The 11,836-nt window shown below is 38.1% G+C and overlaps 1 protein-coding gene across 1 annotated transcript in view; it reads left to right on the top strand.

Annotated features, from left to right (window-relative positions):
• The window catches only part of LOC122787168 (mast cell protease 1A-like), a 71,267-nt gene that overhangs the window by 9,976 nt on the left and 49,455 nt on the right, over positions 1-11,836 (top strand). Inside the window, exon 3 of the mRNA XM_044053745.1 lies at positions 4,160-4,295. Coding sequence (XP_043909680.1) covers positions 4,160-4,295 — 136 coding nt within the window. The remainder of the gene's footprint in view (positions 1-4,159; positions 4,296-11,836) is intronic.

The raw sequence follows: 11,836 nt of genomic DNA, 5'->3' as shown, positions 1-11,836 counted from the left end.
TACTGTGTTCCTAGTTAGCTGTGCTGTAATGTTGCAGTTTGTTCTTATGACTATATGATGCACATCATATTCTAAGTCTCTGCCAGGGTACACTATACATTACCTACACTATATATTACCTACACTATACATTACCTACACTATACGTTGCCTACACTATACATTACCTACACTATATATTACCTACACTATACATTACCTACACTATATATTACCTACACTATACATTACCTACACTATATATTACCTACACTATACATTACCTACACTATACATTACCTACACTATATATTACCTACACTATACATTACCTACACTATATTACCTACACTATACATTACCTACACTATACATTACCTACACTATATATTACCTACACTATACATTACCTACACTATATATTACCTACACTATATATTACCTACACTATAGATTACCTACACTATATATTACCTACACTATACATTACCTACACTATAGATTACCTACACTATATATTACCTACACTATACATTACCTACACTATATATTACCTACACTATATATTACCTACACTATACATTACCTACACTATATATTACCTACACTATACACTACCTACACTATATATTACCTACACTATATATTACCTACACTATACATTACCTACACTATATATTACCTACACTATACATTACCTACACTATATATTACCTACACTATATATTACCTACACTATACATTACCTACACTATATATTACCTACACTATACACTACCTATACTATATATTACCTACACTATATATTACCTTCACTGTTCCTACTTACCTGTGCTTATGCCTCACGTTATTGTCTCCATCAAGGTGTAATACACATCACAAACTATGTCTCTATAGACTATGTGATATATCCCCTCAGTGATGGGATACATGTCACATACTCTGTTCCCTACCAGTGTTCATTGCTCAGTGTACTTATTTTTAAACTCAAAGCCTTATTTTAGGCCTTCTATGACTTCATGTCCTATTAATGATGAGCTGTACAGTCCTTCTCCTACCCAGTAAACAAGATATTTTTAAATACCTCCAGATTTTCAGATTTCTTATTGTTATGGAAGAGTATTCTACAGCAAACTTGTCCTGCAGTAAAAACAAATGTCTGCCTAGTGCAGTCTCAAATGGGGGTGGCATTACATATCCATTATTACTATTCTTACTTCCTATAGCATGGAGTTTAATTTATATACCCAATGTTGCTGCAGTTTCATTGTTGTTCAGGCACTTATAAATTAATATTGGATTACCTGTAAACAATCTGTAATTTATAAAGCAAAGGCACAGTGGCTCAAGCCTGATAACATCTAACTTAAGTGAAGTGCCTTGTAAAATATCAAATCCTTTGTAACTTATATATCTATGCATTTTTATTTATAAACAACCCCTGCGGAGTATTCACTGACTAGCCTTATCACTGTCTTGTACAATGGCACTTTAATCTCTGCTTGTGATAGTTCACAAAATGTCCTTGATTGATTAAGAACATTTTGCAGCAACCATGAGCAAGTATGACTATGCTTAAAACTAAAATTGTCTGCAACTGCACCCAAGTCCCTTATGTTACCTCTTCATCCAAAATCATATCATTTAATGGATATGCGTAACAGGAATTATTCACCCCACAGTGAACAGCTTTGGAATTTTACTTTAAAATCCATATCATCAATTCCACATAAGACTTAACATTTGTCTATATGGTTTATATTGTTCCATGGCAAGCTATGATATATGTCATATAGTGGAACCTTAATAAAATGTGAACAATATCACATATTGTGTCCCCCAAAAAAATTGATTCGTTATGTACAATATGTCCCCACTAAAGCTGCAATACATGTTACAGCTATTTCTGTCCTTTTGATATGTCCTACTATGCAGTTAGAAATGCCAGGCTGTGCATCCTGTCACTTATCCTTGAATATCAGTCTGTTCTTACCTGCCATGCAGTAAGACCCTGGAAACTACAGACCCCTATAGTCTCATATGCAAACCTATGGAAAGAATTATTATGGAAATTATTAATAATGACATAGAAACCTACAAACACTGGCCCCAACCCAGTTTGGTTTCATCAGGGGCAGTTATGCTTACTCAAACCGGTGGACTTCTTTGAGAAGGTCACCAAAGCACTGGATGAGTGCAAAATGGTTCACAATGCCTATCTTGACCTGGCCAAGGCATTTGACTTGGGCATAGTTGATAAACTTAAGAGGTTGGGTACAGACTCTTATATCACCTGGTGGATAGCCAGATGGCTCACAGACAGGACCCAGGAAGTTAGAAATGGGAACTCTACTTCTACATAGAGGCCAGTCACAAGTGGAATCCCTGTTGGATCAGTCCTGGTACCACTCCTTTTTGGCATTTACTTCTCTGAAGTCAAGGCTAATGTCAGTGGCCTCTGGCTGACTAAATTTGCAGATTGCTGCAAATTAGAAGCTGTTATTGAATTGCTCACTGGCATAAATGTTCTCCAGGAAGGTCTGACACAGACAAACAACTGATACCAGAGCCATGGGCTAAAACTAAATGCAAAGAAATGCATAGTAATATCCTTCAGGAAGTCGTCCATTCCTGGAAACTATCATATTGATAATGCACCTGTAAGAGCTGACCCAGTAGTCAGGGGCTTGGGAACACACATAGTAATCCAGCCTTTGACCATCACATGTCTATAGTAGTGAGGAAGTAATTCTATATTGTGCAACTTATAAATAAAGGTATGACATTTAGGTCCAAAGAAGTCATTGTTCCACTGTATTCAGCATTCATCAGACCTATCATTGAATACAGTGGCCTATTTGGTATGTGCCTAACCATGCATATCCAACAACTGGAATGTCCACAGAGGTTCCTCACTAAAAGACTAAAGGGAATAAGTAACATGTCCTATGCAGACTGCCTCAAGGGCCTATGCCTGTATTCTGTCTCCTAAAGACCGCTGAGGGGAGATCTATGCCTGGTATACAAGACGTTGTCAGACCCCACTCTGATGGACCTCCTGCATATCTGCAAAACAAAGAGCACCGGAATTACCCATTTGAAAGATATAAACCTTGTTTGGGATATAAATAGGACCTGCTGGAGAGACATGTATGTATCCCAGAGACAATCTCATCTCTTGAACAGGATCCCCATCCATGAAAAGCAGAGTTTCTCCCTAACCTAATTAAAGTGTAACTTGGACAATTGGATGGGGAACAGGAAATTCATCCCTGGTTTGGCACCTATGTCTCTAATGGACACAGGCAACCTGTAAATGGTTCATCTCCCAGGCCCCTGCTTGTAAATGTTTACCTCCCAAGCCCCTGCTTATACTTGGCAAGGCTACCAGAACTTGTCAGAGATTTGGAATGCATGGCTAGGCTTAAAAAGGCCCTTGTGGTCATTAGCCTAATACACACCTAAGAACCTATAAGAAATGTCAGTCTGTGCATATTGTCACTTATCCTTGAATATCAGTCTGTCCTTCCCTGCCATGCATTAAGAAATGACAGTCTGTAGATTCAGTCACACATTATTGAATATCAGTCTGTCCTTCTCTGCCATGCAGTAAGAAATGTCAGCATTTATTTCCTGTCATTTAGCAGAAACTGCCATTCTGTACATCACTGCAACACAACAAGAAACAATGCTCTGACTATACATTCCTCATAGATTAGTGCTAGACTAACTGCCCTTGTGGACCATTTTAAGTCTAGACAGTTACCCCATGTGAGAATCAAACCTTGCACGTTGTGCTTGTAAGGTAAGCTCCTTAACCATTATGCCAACCTCTTGTCAAACAGCTGCTGTAGCTGTACTAGCTATCCCATTTATGCAGGAAGAAGATGCAGCATGTCTGTCCCCATGCAGAGAAACACATCCATTACCCCAGGTGTATTGCTGAGACGTACTTAAGTCTGTGAATGTTTCTTGAAGTATTATGTATATCCATCTATCCATTCCAATAAAATAGTGCAAGTCAATTACTTTATACCAAATAGGTGCGCAATTGTGTCATTCAGTGTTTAGTTCTGAGGTGTCCTGAGTACTTACTCACGTGTGACAATTTTCACTTTGCATCTTCATTCTTGTTGTACTGTGAGAAACAACACTCATCCTGTTCAATTTTCTGTTTCAGACATATAACTGTTACACTAGGGGCTCATGATATATCCAAGAAAGAAGCAACACAGCAAAAACTCCAAGTGGAAAGCTACTATCCTCATCCAGAGTACAATGGATTCGTGCTTCTTAACGACATTCTATTACTTAAGGTGCGTATTCTAATACCTATTATCTGTCCCACTGTTTAGAGTACAGATAACACGAGGGTGGGTTAGGAAGAGATATCTTCTGTTCACTATGACACGATCGCAGACATTGAGCTATAGATGGTGCTGTCCCAGCAGTTCCATAACAGAGGTGTTACACACATCTCTCATTATGCACCACTTCATCAACATCTTACTTCCTGGAAAACAAGCAAAAGACATATCAGCATATGCATTTCTGGCGGTTTGAAAAAGGACTGATTTGGGGCCATTTTTCACATCTGTAACAGCTCATAGTGTTGAAGTATGTGAGGGTAGTAGTATTATTTGTTATGCACTAAATAAATTAGATGTCACTCACACTTTTACTTGTCTTTCTCCTTTTTAGCAGAACTGTACACTTAACTGAAAAGGAGAGAAGAGACATCCACCACTAAACACCACTAAACATTGACGGCATCTGGGCTAAAATTAAAGATGGAAGTAATACACTGAATGTAATTTGGCAGTGAACTTCCACCACAAATTGCCCACTTTTTTATACCTGAATCAATGTTAATGTCTTTACCTTTATTGTTATTTTTATCTTTAACTATATCAATATCCATGTGCATGCCACTTGGCCAAATGATCTTTTGATCAAATTGGTTGAGGACAATATTTAAGCTGAAAGTCAGGACGATTGAACTGCTGTGTTAGAACAGTGCACCCCCCCCATACCACATTAGTAAGGCATGCTAACCCTAAACCTAATCCTGCCCTGCACCTAAACCTAACCCTAAAACATTCTATAATACTATCATAGCATAAGACAGGCTGAGACACACACGCTCGCGCACACACACACGCACACGCACACACAGTACACGATCTATTCCCTCCCTATCTTTTACTCTAACTCTAACCTGAAAACACTCGTACAAACGCCATGCATCTGACTGAGAAAGGTGACAATGAGATGTGCACCCAGTATACACCTTGTGGTAACCATTTCCTAGTCAGAGACAGCCCTACTATGGTGCTTTAGTATGAAGTTGTACAACACCATGATGGGCTGTCTATGTGGTCATGATAAATGTTAATGAGCCATTCTGGGGAGTGGCATATGCTAATTAGCCATGTGCTCTATCCCAGACGTTCTTCCATTAAAGTGGCATGACTGCTCACTGCCACTTGTGCTACTCAACATAGCCCAAAGCTTGTGTGCACCCATTGTGGAAGAAGTAAGTGCCAGGAAATTTAACAGACAGGTAGTGCCGGGGGGAGGGATGTGTGCATGTAGAACAAAATGAATGAGCAGGATGCTTGTGCCACTGTGATTCACAGGCTGAAAGTGTTAACTACTTCTGGAAAGTACTGATTTATACTAGTGATAATTAAGAGCAATTTAAAGGCATTCAGCAAAATAGATATTCTGTAAAATAGACATTGTCACAAGTAAACCTGCACTTCATTCTGTCAAACAAATGAATGTTTGACAAAATGAACACACAAACACACACACACACACGCACACACACACACACACACACACACACACACACACACACACACACACACACACACACACACACACACACACACATATATGGGTGTACTTCATTTCACTGAAAGCTCTTTTCATTGAAACTCAGTTGCCTGCGCACAATTCACTGAAAGCTCATTTGACTGAAAACTCATTTGACTGAAACTAATTTCGCTGATAGTTACATATTGCCTTTTCTATATTGTAGTGTGATCCTGGAGTTAGTATATAAAGTAAGGGGGGGGGTGTGAGGGTTTGGTTACATATTGTCTTCTGGATAGAGTTATTCACTGGACTTGTAAGTATCCATATCTTTGGTTTGAAACATTTAAAATAGGTGGGGGGCTATGCCCCCAACACCCCCTAATGTGGGGGGATGTGCCCCCGCACCCTTCCTTAATTTATACACTAAATACAGGACCGCACTACAGTGGGGAAAAGGCCATATATAACTTTCAACTAAATGAATTTCAGTCAAATGTGTTTTCAATGAAATGAGCTGTCAGTGAATGAATTGTGCATAGGCAACTGAGTTTCAGTGAAATGAGCTTTCAGTGAAATGAAGTAGACCCTATATATATATATATATATATATATATATATATATATATATATATGGGTATACTTTGACCCATCAAATTTTTTGGTGAAACTTAGTTTTGCGAGTCTGGTTTCACGAAAGTGCATTTATCTGAAAATGCACTTTTGCGAAACTACAGTTCACCAAACAGAATTCCTGGTGCAGTGGTGCAGGTGTGGTGTACCTTAACTGACATATGGGAGGGTAGGTTGTTGTTGTAGATTGTGGTACAGCGAGGATAAGGGAATATTCCCTTTTCCCCACTGTGGAGCGATTTGGAGTTAGCATGTATTAGTAGCAGGGGTGTGCGGGGCAGGGCACAGGGGGGCTTGCCCTTCTGCATAAGTGAGTTTAGTGTATTTTTTTTATTGTTTGGTTAACTGTAGTTTTGCGAAACCAGACCTGCAAAACGAAGTTTCACTTGTGTAAATTTGATGGGTCAAAGTAGATCCATATCTATCTCTCTCTCTCTCTCTATATATATATATATATATATATATATATAGATGTATCTATCTATCTATCTATATATATATATATATATATAGATGTATCTATCTATCTATCTATATATATATATATATATTTATATATATATATATATATAAAAATTGTTGCACTTTGTTTTAGAGACTACTAGTTTCTGGGAGGTAATGTAATATTGTCTTTGCGTTTTTTCAACATAAGGGCATTCGATCATGTTCTGTCAAGAGAAGTTTGATATATGTGGTATTCATTCAGCTGCGTTGTGCATGTTCCCAAACGAGTTCGTCACCACAGGCTTGCATAGAAGCACATACTTAATGAATGTAAATGTCAACATTATGCATGCTGTGTGCGATTATCTAAACCTGCTGAGGATATGTGCATCTAAAATTTCTATGACATCTGAGACTTCTCCTGAACTGATGTTTTCTAAAGGATATGGAGCACTTACCCAGCCAAAAACTTCAATAAATAAATAACTAAATACATACATACATACACAGATGCAAACATGCATAAATACATAAATGCATTTTCTAGAAACGTTACACAGCACGTTTTATTTGAAAGCATGTTGCTTTCCGTTTATCAATGATTTAAGAGAAGCTCCATCAGTGTTATTAGTAAAGTTATACGGTGTGAGTCATGAACAACATATACACTGTTATGCACTCTTTATCGGCAATTGTTTACTTTAAAACACAATACGTACTTTGTGCAGGTGTGGGCAGTAGTGAATTGATTGACATCCTGATGGGGCTGTTAGTTAAGTACTTGTCTTTTTTTTTGTTTGTTTGTTTTGTTTTTGTTATTGTAATTCTGTACTTTTTGAACATTAAAAAGCTTAAGAAGGTTAAAATATACAAACTGAAATTCTAAGGGGCATTACTGACTTAATGTCAGTGAAAGCTGGCTGCACACATCCAGCATGGGTGCTGTTCCCAGATGCCCTGCATAAATTTCCCCCAGCAGTATAAATGCCACCTTGGGTTTCCTCTGAAAACAGACCACTATTCTGTAGATAGTAACATGGTCAGCAAAGGACAAATAAATGCAGGTAAAAGAATACGGGCCAGATTGAATAAAGCCTACACTAAGTGGACACAATATGTATTCAAAAAAATTCTTATCACATTTTTTTACTTTCTAGTCACTCAGAAAGATTTCAGTAAGTCTACATATAGTCTACACTTTGTGGTAAGCTTTATGGATTCCTATCAATATATAAAGCTGCAGGAGGAAGAAGGTGATAGTTATGTCTGTGTTGTTTGTTCACTCACGGTGTACACTTAGTGTACACTTAGTGTAGGTGTTATTGTATCCCAAAGTTGATGTGAACTCAGTATGACACAGTTCCATAAAAACACTGTTCACCATTATGTATGTACTAATAATTTCTTTGGAGGGTGACATTTTAAATTCTTACTGGAAAAGGCCTGGTTCTGTGGCATGGAGGAATGGAGCCCTCACTGCAGCTCAGGTGACTGGGGGTCAGTTAGCAGTCCCAGCCCTGGAGAAGCCAAAAGAAGGAGGGAGGGCAGTAAAGGGGTGTAGCCCAGTTGCCTCTCCTAAGGGGACATGATAACAGGTACTTGAGGAGGACATACTAAAGTGTGATTTCTCCAGAAGAGATTTGGAAGCTCATGTCTTATGCTTGAGAGGAGAGATTGGGGTTGCCTCCTTGCTGGCTGGCAACATTCCTTGCAGAAGTGAGGGGCAACATGTACAAAGTAAACCAGCTGTCTAGAATGTGGCCCTTCCCGGTAACTCACTCTCTCTCAGGTAATGGAGAACAAATGGGACAACTGCCTTAAAGGGGACTGATGGTCAACATACAGTGGGCAAAGAATATGCAAAAGTAATTCATAATGGGAAAATAAGGTAATATTCTTACCTGTATCAGTCTCAATCATTTTGAATAATTTTTACCTTAGAGGGGTGAGGCTACAAGGTATTAATGAGCTTCATCCTACAACCAGTTTCCACTTGCAAGCTGTATGACTCCAAAGACTTCTAGGTAACTCCTGTAAAGGGACACGTGTTCAGCGGGCTTATCCAGTTAAGAAAAACAAATGTGTTCATTACATAATATTGATGAAGTTATACATTGAAAGCATTGTGGGCATGTGTATTGTGGAACAGCCAACATGCAAAAAATGTTGTTCCACTGGAGCATGTTCTTCACCTGTGTTTTTTGTCATTAGTTTTTGTATGCCAGGAAACAGTTAGGGCTATTCTATATACAACAGTTGGAGACAGGAAGGCAAGTGTATCTGAACTCTGTGTGTGTGTGTGTGTGTATATGTATATATATATATATATATATATATATATATATATATATATATATATATATATATATATATATATATATATGCATTTTTGTGCCTATAAATAAAACATATTCATTTGTATCAGCAATTTTAATCGCACTCTGAAGTGATATATTTTAAGTCTTCATTTTTTTAGACTGTATCAGTCTGGGAAGAAATGAACTGCAGATATTCTTGGGCAGGCAGCAAGTATATTATCGTTTTCTGTCTTGCTTTTCATACCTCCATAATTAGATATTTTGCGACATATTATCAGAGAGATAAGATAATATATATGCTGAATTCTTCACAGCCAGATCCGAGAAGCATTTCTGTATATTTAAGTAGGAATAAATGAAAATGACTGCATGACTGATTCGGATCTATTTTACTGTTGCAAAAACATATACCTGTGTTTGGGGTTGTATTATTCATGCTGGGTGTGATTTGATCATAGGTTCATAGGTTCATAGGCGTGTACTAGGCTAATGGCTCTGGAGCCTTTACAAGCCTAGCCCATAGAAGTGCCCTGGCATCGTGCCGCCCGATGTTAGTTCCCAGTGCCTCTGTCAAGTAGAGCCACTGGAGTGATCCCCGGGGTGAATTTTCTATTTCCCATCCACTCATCAAGATTTCTCTTGAAGAGGGCCAGTGAGGTGCTCTGCTTGACATGTATGGGCAGTCTATTCCATAGTATGGGCACTCTCTGGGTTATGAACCTGTCCCTCCAGCATGTTCTGTTGATTGTGGTACCGAGGTCTGACAGCAAAGTACCATTTACCAAGTTCACTGATCAAACTTAAGAAAATCCCAATACATTCACCAGACATAGACTATTGCTGTTATCCAATATGTAAAATAAAGTCTATAAAAATATTTAAGTAGGTATTTTTTATTAGCAAAATATTTTTATAATGGTACTCTGAGGCATGCAGAAATAGTCCCAGTAAAAGATCAGCATTAATCTGATAATTAAAGTGAGATGTTTTATTCTGGGAAAACAGATGAAATTATAGCTATACAGCATTTATTTCTTTGAAGAGCATGTTCATCTTTTATGTGGGAACTCAAAACCAGTATTCAAAAGTCTTTAAAAAATGATAATTAGCAGTATTGTCCTCATTTTAACATATGCAAAGTCAAGAATGGATTTTTTTCTGTATGCTTTTTGCTACCTGGCCTCATGCCTATAACACCTCATACAGCTGGACTTTTAGAACATTCATCCCTATGTACTGTGTACCCCGAGCATGAGGCTGAAAGCCATTTAGAGGAGTCATCATCCAGCAGCATGCAGGTGGTTTATTACCTCACCAGCATCCGAGCAATGAGAACATTATTTTTAGGCTCTAACCCCTTCCCCTGAGCAGAGAATGATTAATCTGAGTCACTGCTGGGACATCTACTCCTTCCCCAAAGAGAGCACATGCTCCTTTATACCCACATGGCACATTAACACAAATATGTGGTTTGAAGAGTCAAATGTGACAATGCTATAAACTGTGTCACTGTCACATCCTCAGCAATAGCCTGACAATCAGAAACTTATTGAAGTTGATCTGCAAGTAAAGTATTCCTCTCAGTCCTTCTGCAAGCCTACTGCTGATTATCTGTAATTAGTACAATTGATGACGCTGTGATGAAGTGACTTGTGGTGCATTTGTTAGGGTACAATGGCTGAGGAGGAGGAGTAAAAATAATGCAGAATTGCTCTGTTTTTGGGAGTCATATTTTGATTTCAAGTTGTTGCTTTCATCTTGCAATAAGTGAGAGGCTACCATGTCACCTGTCAAGAAAACAACAAATTATGTTCTGTTTCTGTTTATCTATGACTGTACTGATTTTTTTTTTAATTATATTTGAGAGAACTTTTTTTCGAGTAAAACTGAGGTTTACTAAAGAAGGACATATTTTCTATCCAGTTGTACTGGAAAAAATTCTGGATAATTGTATAATGTCCAGCCTTGTATGGAAGCAGTGGTTGAGAATCCTCAGCCGTAAGGAAGGACTTTGTTCATGAATAATACCATTCTAGCAAGACAAGCTTGCCCATACAAACTAGAATCAGGACCACAATAGGTGAAAAAGCCTTCTCTAGACTAGGGTCTGCCACATGGAACCATTTACCAAGTGAAATCAGATCAATAAATCAGAAACAAATCTTGGACAAAATGGAGATCGAGCAAATCTCCTTCTGATCAACTGATCTTTAGACAATTAAGAAATTGTACCAAAAAAGCCATAATCTCTGACAAAAGAAACTACTATAGTAATCTCCAACAAATTAATACTAATAAACCACAACAATTTTGGGCAACCTTAAATAAACTTCTTCACCCTGGACAGACTACTACTCCCTCCCCCTCTGAGTCAGAAAAACATACAACCCTAGAAACTGCCAACACCTTTAACTCCTTCTTTACTGAAACCATTAACTCTCTGGCCTCTCATCAGTCCTTTGATAATTCATCCATCCCTGATCTCACTTCTGCTAATCTCCCCACCTTTAAACTACAACCTATCTCTACCTCCTTTATCCAAAAATGTATCCAAAAACTTAAACCATGTACCCCCTCTGCCGACCAACTTCCTGCTGAATACCTTCAAAAAGCAGCAACCAAAATAGCCTACCCAGTATCCA

This window comes from Protopterus annectens, chromosome 13.part0 (assembly GCF_019279795.1).
Source record: "Protopterus annectens isolate FY-2018-M chromosome 13.part0, PAN1.0, whole genome shotgun sequence".
Taxonomy (NCBI): domain Eukaryota; kingdom Metazoa; phylum Chordata; order Ceratodontiformes; family Protopteridae; genus Protopterus; species Protopterus annectens.
The sequence above is the reverse complement of the archived record's forward strand: the minus strand, read 5'-3'. Positions and strand labels throughout refer to the sequence as shown.